An 18302-nucleotide genomic window follows, 5' to 3' on the forward strand; every position below is an offset into this window, starting at 1 on the left:
GCTTGGACTAGATGGCATTTCAGCTCTGGCCCAGCCCTGAGAGTTTATATTTTTAGGCTTGAGACCACACATCTGCTGTTTGTTGATTTCATGGCGTTTATCACAGTCTACTATTGTTTTAGTTGTTTACATTACAGTAGGAAAGAGAAAATAAACTCCCTGAGGGCAGAGACCATTTCTGTCTTTGAATCCTTCATTCTGTAAATATATGTCTATTTGTTGAGCACCAGGGGCTAGATGGAACTGAGTAGTAGTGTTGAACTAGAAAGAATGTCCCTGCTGTCATGGAGCTTTCAGCCTAAACTGCAAGGGAGACAACAAAGAGCCTGCAAGGAAATCCACCATGAGTCAGAAAGAGCCTTTCTGAGGAGGTGAAATCTGAGGTGATAAATAAGGAGTCTGGGCAGAGCATTACATCCTGGGAGAGGTCAAACTCCAGGCCTGGTTGTCAGGGAGCAGAAGGAACTACCTTAGGGCTTCAGGAAAGTGCCGAGGAGGAGATGAGACCACAGAGACAGGCAGGGAGCCTGCGGGACCTTGTCAGCTATGAATAGGGACTCGGATTTCAGTCTGCAGGGCAGTGGGAAGCTTTTGGAAGGTAGAGAGCAGGAGAGGGACATAAAACCTCTGTTCTTAACACAGGACTCAGCACGTAGAATGTACGAAGCTTCAGAAATACTTGTTGAGTGAATGAATTAGAGAGCGAACACACTTAGGTTATGGCTCAGGTTCAGAGTTTCATCCTCCCCGTTGACTCTGGAATTTTCACCAGAAGGTGAACTTGGGCCACTAGCTGAGACTGGGCTGTGACAGAGGCCTGCTTCTCCCCGAGTGACCCTCACCTTCTTCACTCTGAGGCAGTTGCAGATCATTCTTTTTCTGTTTGACAGGCTCATGGTTTTGAAGAGACCCATGCTACCTTCCTTCAGACTGATTTGCTGAAGCTGCTGGTGAAAAAGTGCAGCAAAGGGACCGGCTTCAGTAAAACGTGGCTCCTCCGGGACCTGGAAGTAAGGGACCAGGGTGATTCCTGCTGCTGCTTCCTGATGCAGATTTACTGGCCTGGGAGTTAGAACCACCAGTCAGTGACAGCTGGTTCTGCCCTGTGCACACGCTCATCTGGTGCAGTTGTTAAACAGTGTCTTGTATTTGTCTTCCTTTTTGGAAATAGAGATTATGACACCTGTCCTCCCTTGTCAGGGAAAATGAATTTGATGTTTGTTCAAAGAATATTGGAAGAGAAGTATTTTGTGGAAACACACGGTTGACCAATTATATCATGGTAGTAAATCTGCCCTTGAATTATTATTTCCCTTTAAACTTCCTTTGAGCTAAAATCAGTTCCTAAATTTGTCCTCACTTATGTTTATTTTATGTAGGATTTTAGTTGATAATTTTCATTTTATTCCTTTTCGCCATAGGCCTTAGACTTTTCTTAGTGGAATTACTGTGGTTCCCTGGGGCGTTTCTGTGCCAAGCGTCAGCTTCAGGTCAGAAAAGGCTGCTGCTGTATGGGGCTGCTCAGCTGGCCATTCTCAGTCACACAGAGGCCTGAGCTCCAGGAAGCAGCTCTCAGTTGCCACAGGAGGATTTGGTTAGGTTTTAGGAAAATATGCTGAAACATATTAATGGATAACCTGGTGAGCATTTGAGCTCTTGTTCTTTAGGAAATATTTTAAAGTAAAATTTTTTACATTCAAAAACTTACATTTTTTATATTCAGAAAGTTTGAAAAGTAGAAAAGAAAGAAAAACCCCAAATTTCATCCACCCCAAACACAGCTACCGTTAGTATTATGTGTATTTCCTTTTTCTAATTATTTTCCTTCTGTGTTTATATTACATACATAGGTTTAGATTGTACAATGAAGCACACTGTTGAAATAAATTGAGGTCATGTGATGGCCACTTTTCTAAGTTGCTAGGTAGTTTTCATAACGACCATCTTTAACGGCTGCAGATGATCCATAAAGATGGATTTCAGTTTTTTGCCATTATTAAATGCTTCATTGACCATATCAAGAGTATAGCTTTTTACACATTTTACATTATTCCTAGAAGATGAGTTACCAGGTCAAAAGTTATGAACATTTGTGTAGCTCTTTACATTTCACCAAAATGCCTTCTAAAAGGATGATAACAACTTACACCATCAGTGGCAAAGTTCAACACGAAGGTCCCGTGTAGCTTTTATTTTTTGTTTTTTTATTTTTTTTATTTTTTTCAGTGTTCTTAAAGTCTTTTATTCTATGCACATATTTTTACAAAATAGGGTAATGCTATATAACATGGCTTTTCTCTAAATATCATCAAACAAACACTTTTCAAAACCAATAGAAATTTGTCATTATTTGTAAGGAATGTTCCTTTGTGTGAGATGTGCGCTAATCAAACTCCTACTGTTGGAAATTTAGCTTGTTCCCAGTTTTTTTGTTTGTTTGTTTTTTTGTTTTGTTTGTTTTTTTACATCTTTACTGGAGTATAATTGCTTTACAACGGTGTGTTAGTTTCTGCTTTATAACAAAGTGAATCAGTTATACATATGCATATGTTCCTGTATCTCTTCCCTCTTGCGTCTCCCTCCCTCCCTCCCACCCTCCCTATCCCACCCCTCCAGGCGGTCACAGTCCCTTGTAGTTTTTAGTCAGCATTTCTTTGATTATAAGTATGGTTGAACATGTTTTCATATTTCTTTACTAATTTTACATTCTTTTTGTGAAGTCTGATGTCTTTTAAAAGGTTCAGTCAGATATTTTCTACCCTTTGAGGGTTAAAGATCTCACCCACTAAACACTCATGTTCCTGCCCTGCCTGATTTTCTTTCTGTATAGATTTTGTCCATCATGCTGTACTCCTCAAAAAAGGAGATCAGCACTTTGGCTGAGCATGGAGAGCTGGAGCTGGATGAGCGAGGAGACCAGGAGGAAGAGGTGGAACGGTCAGTCAGCAGCCCGGGTGAGCCAGAGCAGAAAAAGCTGGACCCTCTCGAAAGCCTGGATGAGCCCACCAGGATATGTTTCTTGGTACGTTCTTGGGTCACGGTGTGGACTGAGGAAGGGACTCTAAGGAATGGATTCTCTTTGGCTTGGGCTGTGTTTTAGCCTCCATGTGAAAATGCTTCAGACTGATGTCCTGAGAATGCGCTTCCTGAAGACTCAGTCGGTATTGTGCAGAATTCATCCAGAGGGATGGAAAAGCCCTATTACAACAGTAGTTCTTAATGTTTGGGGAGTCATGGACCCAAAAGCTTTAGATCGTTTCTCCCATAAACTATACTTGCAAATAACTTTTGTAAAATTTTGCGTGTAATTACAGGCCTGTCCATAAATCCCCAGGTGACAGTCTGTCCTCACAGTTTCTCAGACACACTCCTACTTTCCCTGGATAATCCACTCTTCCTCAGAATGATGTGAAAATGGGCAAGGGCTTGGACTTCAAAGGGTCTAACTGTGTGAAGAGTAAACAGAGAGTATGGGGTGGATATAAGAAAAGCAAGTACAGTTTTTAAAAACATCAAAAGAAAGTCCAGTACTTAGATTTATGTGCCACTTAAACTTGAGTGCAAGGCAGCTGCTACAGAGAAGCTAGCAATGAATGCAATTTGGTGGGTAATTATTGATTATTAACAGTACATTTGTTTGCATGACTTTTTTTTTTGGTGTTTCCATGTTTTATATCTTCCTTTGAATTTATAACAGTAATGCAGATTTTACAGTCCATGATTTAGGGCTTATAATCTTTTTTTACTTATTTTTTATTTTTTATTTTTTTGCGGTACGCAGGCGTCTCACTGCTATGGCCTCTCCCGTTGCGGAGCACAGGCTCCGGACACGCAGGCTCAGTGGCCATGGCTCACGGGCCCAGCCGCTCCACGGAATGTGGGATCCTCCCCGACCAGGGCATGAACCCGTGTCCCCTGCATCGGCAGGCAGACTCTCAACCACTGTGCCACCAGGGAGGCCCAGGGCTTATAATCTTATATACATGAAGTGCCCATGTGATGTTTTAAAATTATAACTTGTGGTAACTTTAGGAAATAATTGTTTTATCACTTTTGAGGTCAGATCATCAATAATGTGTTAAAGCAGTTTAAATTGTCTCTCTTCTACTTCCTCCTTGTGGCCTTCAGATGGCTCACGACGCCCTCAATGCCCCTCTGCACATTCTCCGGGCCATATACGAACTGCAGATGAAGAGGACCGACTCTTTCTTCCTGGAGGTTCAGAAGAGGTAAGGGACATTTAGATGCAGCCAAAGTGTAGTGAGTGAGGCAACAAGTAAGGGTGGGACTCTGTTTACCTCCTGCCAACTAGATCTGGATAAAAACTCCTGACGGGCCAAAGAGCAGTTGGTTTTCAGTTCTTCATAAAGCGACATGAAAGCTGGTTGTGCCACACCGCATGGGTCATCTTTGAGTTGTGTTGTGTGCTTCTTTAGGAAGAGCTTTATATTCGCAGTCTGCCTCTTAGAGTAAACTCGTTGTGGGGGCAGAGTTTTGACACAGACACCAAGGTTTCTCTCCCACGTCAGCCCAGGGAGCAAACAGTGCAGAGCAGGACCTTCTGGTACATTCTGGTCAAAAGTGTCCTTTCGTTTGTTTGTTTTTTCACTTCTGTACATTATTTTCGTGTTTTTTCTTCAAGGATTATTATAAAATTAACAATATACCCTTCCGCTTGGCCAGGAAGTTCAGAGCTAGTTCTCGGGCCCAGCTCTTAAATTTGTGGAGAACTTTATGTTTCTGCAACTAATCTCCTCCTCCATCCCCCACATCCTAGTTTTGACTTCCTATTCTGATTATATCCAATTCCAATTTAATTTTCTTTTATTTCATATTTCTGTTTTCCCGTATGTATTTCTTATCTACTGCCTCAAATCCTTTGTGAGATGAGGCAGGGTTGCATCAGTTAGGACACAGAAGTATCATGGTCAAGGAAGATGGAATTTGTTTTCCCTCTCACGGCACAGTCCAGAGGTAGGCAGTAGCCTATGGTGGGTGGGCGGTCTGCTTCACAAGGGACCCCGCACCCCCAAGGGTGCTGTCCTCATCTGTGTCGTCAGAGCTGGCTCCCCGACACCAGCTCTTTGTTCCAGCCCAGGGGAAAGGGGGAAGGTGGGGAAAGGAGCTCATCCTTAACCCAGTTGTTTGAGGGCAAGCTGCGGAAATGGCACACGTTACCTCACTGGCCTCCCGTTGGCGTGACCCTAGTTGCATTGCTGCTAGGAAGGACTGGGAACTGTGTCTCCAGCTGGGTGATTGTGTATCTTGCTAAAACTTCAGGGAACTTTATTTCTAAATGAAAGGAAGAATGGATCCTAAGGGATGGCTTGCATCTCTGCTTTGGGCACATGGGCATGCGTGCACGTTTGCGTTCACGAATAGATGAACACTGGGAATCTAGTGTGCGAAATGTGGAACGTAATAACGTAATTGCGAAATAACAGGAAAATAACTCGGATCGGCATTTCTGCAAGTTTCACTGCAGGTTAAACTCTTGCCTTTCTGTAACTAGGGTGCCCAGCTTTGTGTTTCTTCCTTCTCTTCAGATTCGACGGGGATGAGCTCACCACTGATGAAAGGATACGGACCCTGGCTCAGAGGTGGCAGCCCAGCAGGAGTCTGAGACTGGACGAGCAGAGCGCCAAAGCTGTGGATACAGACATGATTATCTTACCATGCTTGGTATGTTGCCCCACCTGGGAAGCAAGGTGTCTGCCCTGCCCCCACCCCAGTCGTGAGAAGGCCAGGCCTCTGTGACGGTGGTCTTTGGGTTGCAGTCCCGGCCCGCACGCTGTGACCAGGCCACCACGGAGTCAAACCCTGTGACCCAGAAGCTGATCTCCAGCACGGAGAGTGAACTGCAGCAGAGCTACGCCAAGCAGCGGCGCAGCAAGAGCGCCGCCCTCCTGCACAAAGAGCTCAACTGCAAGAGCAAGAGGGCTGTGCGCGACTACCTCTTCCGCGTGAACGAGGCCACAGCAGTCCTGTACGCCCGCCACGTGCTGGCATCCTTGCTTGCTGAGTGGCCAGGGCACGTGCCGGTGAGCGAGGACATCCTGGAGCTGAGCGGCCCTGCCCACATGACCTACATTCTGGATATGTTCATGCAGCTGGAAGAAAAGCACCAGTGGGAGAAGGTAATTAGGCAGCCGGGCTGGGCGCTTACCCCACTTGCTCCTCCTCTGTGTCCCTCCCAGCCCCCCGCTGGGGGGTTTGAATAGGCTTCCTCTAGGGAGTGCCTTCCTGGAGTGAGGTTACCTGTGTGGCTGTACAGCCCCTCTGACAGGTGTGAACGCAACGAAGGCAGGGTCAGGTCGCTGTTAAACTCTCCCAAGTACTGGCCTGGAGCCGAGCTCATGGCCTAGGCAGACTTGGTGCTCAGGGAGTGTCTGATGTAACAATCCACGAAACCTACCCTTGCAGTTTTCCTTTTTTTGTTTTCAGACTTATGAGTCTAACTCTCCGTGATAGCCTGTCTCTTCTCATGTTCCCTAGGGTCTCACAGAGTGTGAAGTCTGCGAGACAGGGTTAATTATGATTCTGACAGCCTGTTCCCGTAATACAGGAAGCCTTCCAGGAAGGTTTACGTCGTCTGTTTTAAACTATGGTTTCTAGAATGTCTACCTCAGGTCAGACACTGCCAGCACTTACACCTGTGTTATGTTGTGACCCAGGGAGTTTTATTGGTGAAGAAATCAAGCCCGGGAGGTTTGTCCAAGGCTCCCAGCTTCTGGGTGGCAGACGTGGGGTCTTACCAGAGTCTGTGTATTCTCTTAAGTCCAGTGCTCTAATTTTTTTTTTCTTTGGCCACACCTTGCGGCATGTGGGATCTTAGTTCCCTGACTAGGGATCAGACCCGTGCCCCCTACAGTGGAAGCACGGAGTCCTAACCACTGGACCGCCAGGGGAATCTCCAGTGCTCTAATTTTAATTTTCAACTTGACAAGTGGTGACCATCTTTTGTTTTGTTTTTAAATCACATCTTCGACTTGGTCTTTTGAAGTAGTGCTGGGTTACCAAACTTTCACAGGACTGGAAGCATCTCTTCCACTTCCTTCTGTGTAGAACCAGGGGACCCACATAGCAGAACTCAGGAGCCCTGGGCACAGTCTCTAGCTGAACTACAAAGTTTTGTCACCATCTTCCCATGTTTCCTGCCTGTGTCCCACCAGATACTGCAGAAGGTGCTCCAGGGCTGCCGAGAGAGCATGCTAGGCACCATGGCCCTGGCTGCCTGCCAGTTCATGGAGGAGCCAGGAATGGAGGTGCAAGTGAGGGAGTCGAAACACCCGTATAACAACAACACCAACTTTGAGGTACGATCCAGGGTCGGCCAGACTCGCCCAGCCTCAGGGTACGCAGCTGGCAGGACCTGCAAGGGTTGCTGAGTAGCATGAATTTCATCAACTCCCACTGTGGCTCTTTCTGCCTGGACAGACGTGGCCTAGAAAGTGCTCCCGTGGTCTCAGCAGCAGTCTGCCTCCCTGAAGCCAGTCCCGGGAATCTATACAAACAAGTCGTTTCTTCTCCTGACCTTGTTTTAATAGAAAGCAAGGGGCCACCCGGCCCTGGAGGAGAGATTCCTCTTCCTGCAGCAGGCTCCTTAGAGTGAGGCCTTGGTGTCTCTGGCAGAGACTTTGAGTGTGGGTCTGGGTTCAGCCCTCACTCTGTCCATCTCCTGATGACCTGGCCACACCTTGGAGTCTCCCACCCCTTTGTTTAATTACCCAGAACTGAAAAGCCGCATCTCTTCCTTCCTTAACTCTGTACGTGGACAGAGAGATGTAGGAGTTTGGATGAGGCAGGAGGGGGGCGGCCTCAGTTATCCTCATTGACTTAATGCTGCTTGCATTTCTTCATCTCTTTTCAAATGTTGGAGCTGTCGTTCTGAGTAGGTGACGGCCTGTGGCCACAGTGGTGGGCGATAGAGAAACTAATCCAGGATATGGTTGTTGCCAGCTGAGGTTTCGTTTTGCAGACGTATAAACCTCCTCACTCTCTACCTTCTAAGCCTCTTTTCTTCCCCAGCTCCTAGGCTCTGTCGCCACTCCCCCAGCCCCACGTAGACACACCTAGTGAGCTAGCGAGTTCTACCTCAGAGCCCTCAGAGTGATCACCTTACCTTCTCCGCTGCCCTGACTCCTCCTCTTCCCTGGGTCCCTCCCTCTGCTCCTCTCTGATCCCCCACTGCTGGCCTGCCCTGGCCCTGGCCCTGGCCTTGCTGCACACCAGCTGTCACAGTGATCCTGGTACAGCACAAACCTAACCTAGGCTTTCTCCTGCTTACAACCTTTCCAGGGCTCCCCCTGCTGTCCAGACAAGTCTCAATGCTTCATTTTAGCACACAAAGCCTTCTGCATCTGTCCCTGCCAGCCTCTCCAGGGTCATGACACCCCTGTCCCCGTCTCCCAAGCATACGTGCACACAAAGCTCACCCTGTACCTCAGACACATCAGGCTCCTGTTACTCCCTGAACACGTCAGGCTTTCCAGTCAGTGCTCTTTCCTTTGCCTGGAATGTACCCGCCAGGTGCTCATCTCGCTCACCTGCCTCCTGCCATTCCTTCCTCCTGGACAGGCTGCTCCTGTGCCCCCAGTCTCCACAGCAACCCAAACATCCCTTCACTGGGACTCTTCTGCCCTCGCCTCCCCTCCCCTCCCCCCACTCCTTCGAGCTGGGCCCCAGGCTGCACAGTGTGCTTCCTGCCGTGCTTGCAGCCGTGTGTGTTCTCCCCGACCCAGCTGGGCCGAGAGCTCCTGGAAGGCAGGGGCTGGGACTCACCCCTTCTTATGTGCCCAGTTTTAACTGCAGGATTGGCACAAGGAAGCCTTCAGTCACTGTCCAGTGGCCAGCGATGACAGGAATGTCCTTGTTTCCCCTCCTAGGATAAAGTTCACATTCCTGGTGCAATCTACCTCTCAATCAAATTCGATCCTCAGTGCAATACAGAGGAAGGCTGTGACGAGCTAGCCATGTCCAGCAGCAGTGACTTTCAGCAGGATCGACACAACTTCAGTGGGTCTCAACAGAAATGGAAAGATTTTGAGCTTCCAGGTAGTAAATAAATACTGAGTTATACAGACTCTTAACGTTAAGTACCTAGAAGGGAAATTGTTGAAGGATTTAAAACTGTGTTGAATCTGTCTCAGTGGAAAGCGCTCACTTGCCTTTCCCTGTTGCTGCAGTGTCCTGACTTGTTTTCTGATTCTTGTGTGCCCCAGGAGATACTCTGTATTACCGCTTCACCTCTGACATGAGCAACACCGAGTGGGGCTACAAATTCACTGTGACGGCTGGGCACCTGGGGCGATTCCAGACAGGTGTGTGCTCTGGTCTTTCTGTTTGCATGATCTCCCGGCCCGGGACACTCTGGGGGTCGGTGCCATTATGTCACTGATCTTTGTTAAAATCAAAGCAAGTACTTTTCTCTGAGACTTCAACGAATATGTCCACAAGGCCCACGCACGTCCCTCGTGAATGTGCTGGAGTTGGCAGGTTGTTAACTTCTAAAGAGCCATCTGTCAAGACCTAGGAAAGATGCTTGTTCTCTTAGAATTTGCGAGGGCATTCTGCAGAAAGGAAGAACTGAAAGTGTTCCTATGTTGCTTTTACATAAGGCATAATTTCAGGTGAAATGTAAATGATCACAGTGGTTTCCTCCTATTCATTAAAACTTGAGCAGTTTACATTTTTCAAATGTCTCTGTGTTGTGGGGGTTGCCAGGATTCGAGATTTTGAAGCAGATGCTGTCAGAGGAAAGAGTTGTGCCACACCTCCCGTTGGCCAAAATTTGGGAATGGCTGGTGGGCGTGGCCTGTCGCCAGACTGGTCATCAGCGGTTAAAAGCCATCCACCTACTCCTGAGGATCGTGCGATGCTGCACCCACAGGTAAGCTGCCTTCTGGATACGAGTCCCTTGCTGGGTATTTGTATTGTGAATATCTCCCCCCACTTCGGGGCTTGCCATTCACTCTGTTAGTGGTGTCTTTGATGAGAAGTTTCTAATTTTAATGTCTTCCAAGTTCATCACTCATTTCCTTTATGATAGAGCTTTCATTGTCCTATTTAGGAAATTTTTGCCTTATTTGACCTTGGGGTTATGAAGATAAAGCTTAATTATTTTTTCTTCCATATTTAGGTCTACAGTCCACATGGAATGAATTTTAGTGCATGATTTGAAGGGTAGGGTCAAACTTTGCTTTTTCTCACATGGATCTCCACTTAACTCAAAAGCCCACCTTTCCCCTCACCACACTCCAGTGCCATCTTTGTCACAGAGAAGGTGTCCATATACACATGGATCCATCGCTGGTTGCTTTTGTTCCATTGGTCTTTTTGGTTATCTTTGTGCCAGTACCACACTTAGATATTGTAGCTTTATAGCAAGTTTACGTTACCTAGCAGTATAAATCCTTCAACTGGTTCTTCATCTTCAAGATTGTCTTGGCTATTTTTACCCTACACGTCCATGTAAATTTTAGAATTAGTTTATTTCTTTCCCCCCTCCACCAGCTTTATTGAGGTGTAATTGACAAATAAAATTGTAATGTATTTAAAGTATAGAAGGTAATGATTTGATACATAATACATTATACATTGTGAAAGGATTCCCACAATCGAGTTAACTAACACATCCATCACCTCATATGTTTACCTTTTTTTGTGGTATGTGACAACACTTAAATTTCACCCTCTTGCTGAAATTTGCTTTTCAGCAAATTTCTGTTATGTGTTATAGTATTGTACACTATTATCAACTATAGTCACCATGTTGTATAATAGATCCTCAGACCTTATTCATCTTGTAACTGAAAGTTTATACCCTTTTACCAGCCTTTCCCCATTTCCCCCACTTCCCAGCCACTGGCAACTACCATTCTAACTCCCCGTTTCTATAGGATTGACTTTTTTTTGGATTCCACATAAAAGTGATACCGTGCAGTATTTGTCTTTCTTTATCTAGCTTATTTCACTTAGCATAATGCCCTCCAGGTTCATCTATGTTGTCGGAAATGGCAGGATTTCCTTTTTTCTCATAACTGAATAATATTTCATTGTGTATATATACACCACATTTTCTTTATCCATTCGTCCATTGACAGGCATTATTTCCAGACATTGGCTATTAGGAATAATACTGCAGTGAACATAGGAGTACTGATAATCTCTTTGAGATTATGATTTCATTTCTTTTGGATATACCCAGAGGTGGGATCGCTGGATCATTTGGTAGTTCTAGCTTTAATTTCTTGAGGAACCTCCGTACTGTTGTGCATCGTGGCTGTACCAGTTTATGTTCCCACCAACAGTGTACAAGCGTTCTCTCTTTTCTCGACATCCTTGCCAGCATTTGTTTTCTCTTATCTTTTTGATGAAAGCTATCCTAACACAGGTGAGGTGATATCTTATTGTGGTTTTGATTTGCATTTCCCTGATGATTAGTAATAATTGAATACCTTTTTATGTTCCTGTTGGCCATTTGTATGCCTTCTTTGGACAGATGTCTCTTTAGGTCATTTGCCTATTTTTTTAATTTTTTTTTATTATTCTTTTTTTTTTTGCGGTACGCGGGCCTCTCACTGTTGCGGCCTCTCCCGTTGCGGAGCACAGGCTCCATACGCACAGGCTCAGCGGCCACGGCTCACGGACCTAGCCGCTCCGCAGCATGTGCGATCTTCCCGGACCGGGGCACAAACCCGTGTCCCCTGCATCAGCAGGCGGACTCTCAACCACTGCGCCACCAGGGAAGCCCTGATAACATTTTTGATATGTTTATTTACTATTGTTTTTAATACGGTCACACAATACTACATATACAGTTTTTAAATGTTTACATTTTACATTGCGCATCTTGCTCTTTTCCACTTAACGTTTATCTTGAGATTTTTTTCCGCTGTCACTGGAAGTTTTTAACAACCATTTTTAAAGATGTGCAGTTGATTTACGTGAATGTGCTCGAGGATATCCTTTTCCCCGGAGTTCTGGTTTGAAGTTGAGATGCTGCCCGTTTTTTTATTTGCCATTGGTGAATGTTTTGGGGGGTGTGAGGTGACTGGAACTGTCTTGTCCTGCCTTTACTGGATGGGGAGGCGGGGAGTGTTGGAGCTGCAGTGCCCAGCAGCTACCCTCTGTCTGCCTGACATCTGATGGGCATGATCCCAGCAAACCATACCCCTCTCCCACAGCGACCTCTGTGACCTCATGCTGTTGAAGCCCCTGTGGCAGCTCTTCACCCAGATGGAGTACAGCCTGTTTGAGGACGTGACACAGCCTGGCATCCTGCTGCCCCTGCATCGCGCCCTTACCGAGCTCTTCTTTGCCACTGAGAACCGCGCCCAGGTGAGGGCCTGTCCTGCCTCCCCACCAGGTTCCGGGCCTCTGCTTCGTCTGCTGCCTGGGGCCAGCACTGGGCCTCAGGTCACAGCCCTCTGAGAGCGCAGGGTGTCGTGGGGGCTTGGCAAACCTGCACAGGGAGACAAGCGTGGCTTGGGGCCCGGGGTTCCCCTCTCTCCCGCCCCAGGGAGCCAGGCCCTCCCCGAGATTGCTTGTTTGCTCAGGCCTGATGCCAAAGGGGGAAGGAAACTGCCCTGGATCGACCCTTGACAGCAGTGAGTTTGGGAAAATGAACCAACAGGTTCTTTCTTCTTCCTCTTTTCCCTCCCCTCAGCACAATAGACTCATTGACTGTGAGAGATGAAAGGGCCTTTCAGAACTCTTTAGCTTAAGCCCTCATTTTATAGTGAGGAGACTGTGGTGAGTCAGGACACCTGGTTCCCCACCGTCCTGCTCCTTCCATGGCTCCCAAGGAAAACAGGCAGTGAGATGTCTGGCAGAGTGGGGGGCAGTGTCCCACCCGAGTCTTCTGGGGCCTTGGGTCGTGGGTCGTGGGTGGGTGTCCGCTAGCAGGTGGCCTCTGACAGCTGCCCTCCGCTCTTTCCGCAGGAGCTCGGCCTGCTGCAGGATTACCTGCTGGCCTTAACCACCGACGACCACCTTCTGCGCTGCGCGGCGCAGGTACGCCCTCCGCGGGCGGCCGAACTTCCCCCGGCACCCGTGCAGACTCCACCCCGGCTTTACACGGAGCTCTGTTCCGAGTCAGCCACTTCCTACTGGTGTCACAGAGAGCAGCGGAGCCCCATTTATCAGTGTCGTTCGTATTAAACTGTGGGGTCAGTAGACACTAGCAAGAATTTGTGGCTTTTAAACCAGAACAACCAGTGCCTTAAATTTATAGTTTGGCTGATCCCTGAAGTTTCCATAGAGGATTTCAGATATTTTTGGATGTAACTGTCTTCCCTGGTAGGAGAACTCCTCTTTGACAGCTTATTGGGTCTCAGGGCCCCTTTGTGCTTTTAAATTACTGGGGATCCCCAAAAGCTTTTGTTTATGTGCGTTATATATATTGATACATACTGTTAGAAATTAAATTAGATTTGAAATTTAGAAATTAAGTTAGAAATTAAATGCTAAACACTTATCAATTTGTTTTTTAAAATAATCTCATTCTATTTAATACTACAGTTGTGAAAAACAACGGTATTTTTCAAAACAAAATAATTTTTGAGAAGGGTAGCGTTGTGTTCCATTTTTGCAGATCTCTTTAATGTCTTCCTTAACAGAAGACAGCTGGATTCGCAGATCTGTTTCTGCTTTCAGTTGTTCTATTATCACACAGCAGCCTCTGGAAAACTCCACTGTATACTCGTGAGAGTATGACAGTGAAAAAAGAGAAATAATGTCTTGGTATTATTATGAAAATTGTTTCCACGACACGGAGCCCCTGAAAGGGTCTGGGGAACCCGCAGGCTCCAGACTACATTTTGAGAACCTTAGGCTCACAGACTCCTTGAACATCGTAGAGCGTGTGGTCTGCGTCCACAGTGGACAGATGGGGACACGGAGGCTCAGAGAAGGGAAAGATTTGCCTGCAGTCTCACTTGAGGGGCATCCAGCTGGGACTCCCGGCCAGCGCCCTGCACTCTGTTCCTGGCAAGTTTCCTCAGTGAACTTGAACTTTCTCAGGTCCTCCTACAAAAAAGGGTCAGAGTGCCTGCTTAGAAGCGGGCTTCCCCATCCACTACAGAGGGGTTTGTGTGAATCGTCCTGAGACCGAAGGCAGAGTGAAAACTCCCTCCCCTCCCAACGGATGCCTGCCAGCCCTGCCATCACCACCCGTGGTGTCCCAAGGTTTCACACAGTGAAATCTGGACATTTGACCGTTTTGACACCGGAAGCTTTGACACCACATCACATATTGCTGTGGCTCCTCCCTCACCTGCCGCTGTGTCCGGTCTCCTAATCCTCATTCTGACCCTCCCTACAGCCTGCCCACTTTGCTGGACCGGCGCTCTACCTCTTCTCCCTGCTTCCGCCTCTTCCTTCCCCAGCCCCCGTCCCCGGCTCCTGCTGCCTTGGCTTGGAGACCAGCCTTGGCCTGGCTCCAGGGCGTCTGCCTTCCCAGCATTGCTTCCCGGGGGAGGGGGGGGCCACTGGCTGTTTGTTTCTTCCCTTCTGCACTTTTGTGCTGCTGTCCCCATTCCCTAAACAGCTTTCGCAGACCCCCCCCGCAGATGTGCCCTCTGAGCCCCCAGAACTGCACCTGCTCCTCTCTCTGGACAGTGATGATTCTGCCTACATTTGGAGTTTCCATGTGGACTTTCTTGATAGCTTTGTCTTTCACTCTAGACTGTGGTCCCCCTGGTGAGGGGAACCACATCTGGCTCACGTCTGCCTCTCCCCTGCCCTCCTCAGGTGCTCAGCTGAGGGTCTTGTTCTGTCAGCAGTTAGTGACCCAGCAGGTGACCGGTTCTTGACATTGGTGATGACTCTTTCTCCCTCCACAGGCTCTGCAGAACATTGCTGCTATCAGCCTGGCCATCAACTACCCAAACAAGGCCACCCGCCTCTGGAATGTTGAGTGTTAGCCCTTGGTATGGTGTGCATGGAACTAGCTAATCTGTCCACAAGGATCTTAGAGCAGATGCCTAAACTCATTCGGGAAGATTCCTGTGGCGTCGGTGCCTGGCTCTCCTTGAGCTCCCCCTTCCACCCCAACTAGAATGCCAAGCCGCCATGTCTCCGAGAACTTCCCATGTCACAGGCCAGGCACCCGCACGTACCATAGCATGTGAGAATAAGCAGACCAGTGCAAAATTATTCAGAAAGGGCAGGCAGCAGGCCCTTGAGAAGGTTGTTCAGAGGCCAGCCTCCTCCAGGGTCTGTCCCTGCAGAAGCCACAGCCCCAAGAAGACCTGGCTGCAGCCGTTCTGGAAAGGAATCTGTCTCCGTTGAGCTGGAACTGCCTGCACTTGACCTTCAGGGGAAGACAGGGTCTGCCCTGGGCCACCTTTCTCAGCAGGACCTCCAGCAGCAGCCTGGGAGCTCCTCCTTTGCTTTTGCTTCTTGAGACTGGGTCATCCAAACCAAAACCAGTGAGAGCCCCTCGGGGCTGCCACCTGGTCCCCACCATTCAGTACGGAACCCACTGCTGCACTGGCCCCCTGCATAGCCTCGGCCGTCCCGGAGAAATCCTTGGTGAGAACAAGTGCCCTTGGGAACAGCCAGCAGGCCGCCGTGCACGTCCACCCGTGCCCTGCTCCCAGCACGGCTGCGTTGTTTTAGTTGTCGTTTTAACATATTTCGGTTCCCACCTCATGTTCTTAGAAAGAACCACACCAACTCCCTTGAGAGAAGCTCGGGGGCCTGACCAGTGGATCGGTCATTCAGGGGGACAAACTGGTTTGTATGAAAGTAGCAGAACTTGAAGAATACTCTTGAGCTTCTGTACCTAAAGATTTGAAATGTAATCACAGGATATCTTACCTTAGAAGTAAAAACAAACAAAACCACATGATTGTATTTCTGCTCCACGGTCGTGGTAATCCATCACGTCCACCTCTGGGACTCTCCGTGGTTATTTGGCTGTCACTTGTCTGGCAATAACTACATTAGTTCTAATGAATGCTGTTTTCCGCATTTTTTTTTAAATGGTTGTAGTCTTGCCCTGAAGTGCTGATTACTATTCTCTTTCCAAAGCCACGCTTTGGAGTGTGAGGCTGGGTTGGCACCTGTGCCATGGATAAGCCTCAGTGGGACTCGCCATTTGAAGAATGTTTGAGCCAGCTGCCATTTAAGGGCGGGGGTCTGGGCCCGAGCATGTCCCCACGCACAGGGCCAAACCCAAGGAAGGCTCATCATAGCCAGGGCCAAGTTGAGCAGATCAGCACTGCCATGGCCTCGGAAGCCTCCTCTGCAGGGCCCAAGACTCCTGGTCCCAGGAGCATCTCACCACAAGAGCACTTTTGCCTTCTGGGTCAGGAGGCCAAGGTGCAGCGACCTTCTGCAGCCCTAGAATTGGATTCTCAGCCCAGCCCCAAGCTGCATGTGGAGCCATCATGGAGGGAAGAATTCAAAGGAGACAGAAACAAACAGGACAGGTCCTGAAGCTCGGTGACCTGAAGCCCATCACCCTGGTGTCGGCAAGGCCCGGGCATGGCCTGGTGTCCCACGGTGTTGAGGTGTGAGGCGCTGCTGGCTTGGTAGAAGCCGCTTTCTCATCTTTTGCTCTGCCTGCATCCCCAGAGAAGGGCCTGCACTCCATACCGCCCAGACCCGGGTGGGTCTCGCAGTGAGGAGGGAAATCACAGAGAAGCGCCGTGCTTGGCAGGAGAGGTCCCTACTGTGGGCTCGGACTCACTGAGGGGCTCCACGGAAGGTCAGCATGGAGATGGTGCACTCACTGCTTACCCTCGCCATTCCCCCCACCTCCCTGATACCCCTCCGTGCCTCAAACTGACAGCAGCCACCAGCTTTGCTCCCCATGCTCCCTCCTGGAAGATAAACTGTAAATAAACGCTGGACTCCTCATAGCTTCTCTGTGTACACCACCCTTGCTATTCTGGTCTCTCTGTGTTCAGTTTGCACAGAATAAGCCTCGATTTCCCCTTCACACACAACTGCTGCTCTCTCCTGGGAGGGCCCTGCCTGGCCCAGCTCCCCTGCATCCCACCCGCCTCTGCTTCCAGCCACTGGGTGGCGCCGCTGAGCCAGGCCCCGCTCCCCTGGTCCCCAGCTGGGCCAACAGCATCCGAAAGCGCGATTTCCATCAAGACCAACGTCCCTCTGATCCTTCTTAGGCAGGACTGCCTGGAATGAGATAAAACTGGCAGGAATGAAGGTGTTGTGGAAACATGTGCCTAATCTATAAAGAAATCTGTTCCAAACCATGTATATTGTACAGACAGACGCTGTTCCTAACGAGGAGTGACTTATTTTCATCATCGTTTTTAATTTGTTTTCTTACAGGTTTACGATTTTGAATTTTTCTTATTTGGTTGAAGGAAAGAATTTTGATTATATCAGCTGAGTAAGTTCAGCCTGTATAAAGGATGTTAAGTTGTGGGTAAAATATGCAAATGAAGAGAAATATATTGTACAAATTCTATATAAAAAGGTACACTTGTGTGTGGGCTTTTCTTTTTTTCCTTCTGCCTCTCTTATGAAGATGATACCTGGGGTTTCTATCAGGTCCATCCTGATGAATTTCTAGAATCCCACAGCCTCAGGGTAGAAAGGAATCAGAACGGTTCTTAGCTCCGATACCCCTCCCAGTTGCACCTCCTGCCTTGACTATAGCCGTGCAGGAGATGCCTCTCCCCTCGGGCTTATGGTCTGGGGGCTTATGCTCAGCCTCTGCTCCCTGGGCCTGTCCGTCTGCACAGCTACTCAGAAGTTTGTGCACATACACGCTCTCTCCCCGGTCAGCTCCTCTCCAGCCACACACCCCAGCTGCATCCCAGGCACCCCTCACCTCTTGTGGCTCACAGGACCTGTGTGCAGCCAGCCGAGGGGAGGAAGGCAGGGGTCTCACGGGGCTGCTACCCTTCCAGGGCCCGGTCTCCTCCTTGCCTGCCTCTGGACCTGCTTCTGACAAAACACGAGGCCGACGTCTGCCCATCCTGGGGTCTTGCGCTTCCTCCCTCACATCGCTGGTTTGCCACTTACTGCCCTGCCCCCTTCTCAGCCACTTTCCTAGTGCTGAGGGCTGTCTCATGAATTAGAGAAGAGAGACTTTGGTGGGAGCTGGATGTAACCAACCTTCAAGGCCCGTCTGTTCCGGCCTGAAAGCATCTTGACACATCTCCCCTAAAGCCCCCAGACTGCCTTCTGAGGAATCCGGGGCCAGGACCCAGGACCCAGACTCGGCCCTCATCATCCTTGAGGCCGGAGAGAAAACTGGATCAGCGTGGGGCTCAGCAGAACTGGGTGCTCCCAAGGCCTGTGCAGCCACTGAGTCTCCCTCT

The 18302-nt window shown here is 48.6% G+C and overlaps 1 protein-coding gene across 1 annotated transcript in view; it reads left to right on the forward strand.

The window, feature by feature from the left end:
* The window catches only part of ZZEF1 (zinc finger ZZ-type and EF-hand domain containing 1), a 112748-nt gene extending 96787 nt beyond the window's left edge, over positions 1 to 15961 (forward strand). Inside the window, 12 exon segments of the mRNA XM_032615536.1 lie at positions 891 to 1010; positions 2831 to 3022; positions 4129 to 4229; positions 5547 to 5682; positions 5778 to 6137; positions 7173 to 7316; positions 8886 to 9054; positions 9222 to 9320; positions 9724 to 9889; positions 12186 to 12339; positions 12943 to 13014; positions 14844 to 15961. Of these exon segments, the coding sequence (XP_032471427.1) occupies positions 891 to 1010; positions 2831 to 3022; positions 4129 to 4229; positions 5547 to 5682; positions 5778 to 6137; positions 7173 to 7316; positions 8886 to 9054; positions 9222 to 9320; positions 9724 to 9889; positions 12186 to 12339; positions 12943 to 13014; positions 14844 to 14924 (1794 nt within the window). The 3' untranslated portion in view covers positions 14925 to 15961.
* The last annotated feature ends 2341 nt before the right edge of the window (positions 15962 to 18302 follow it).

Source organism: Phocoena sinus, chromosome 20, assembly GCF_008692025.1.
Source record: "Phocoena sinus isolate mPhoSin1 chromosome 20, mPhoSin1.pri, whole genome shotgun sequence".
In the NCBI taxonomy this organism is placed as follows: Eukaryota; Metazoa; Chordata; class Mammalia; order Artiodactyla; family Phocoenidae; genus Phocoena; species Phocoena sinus.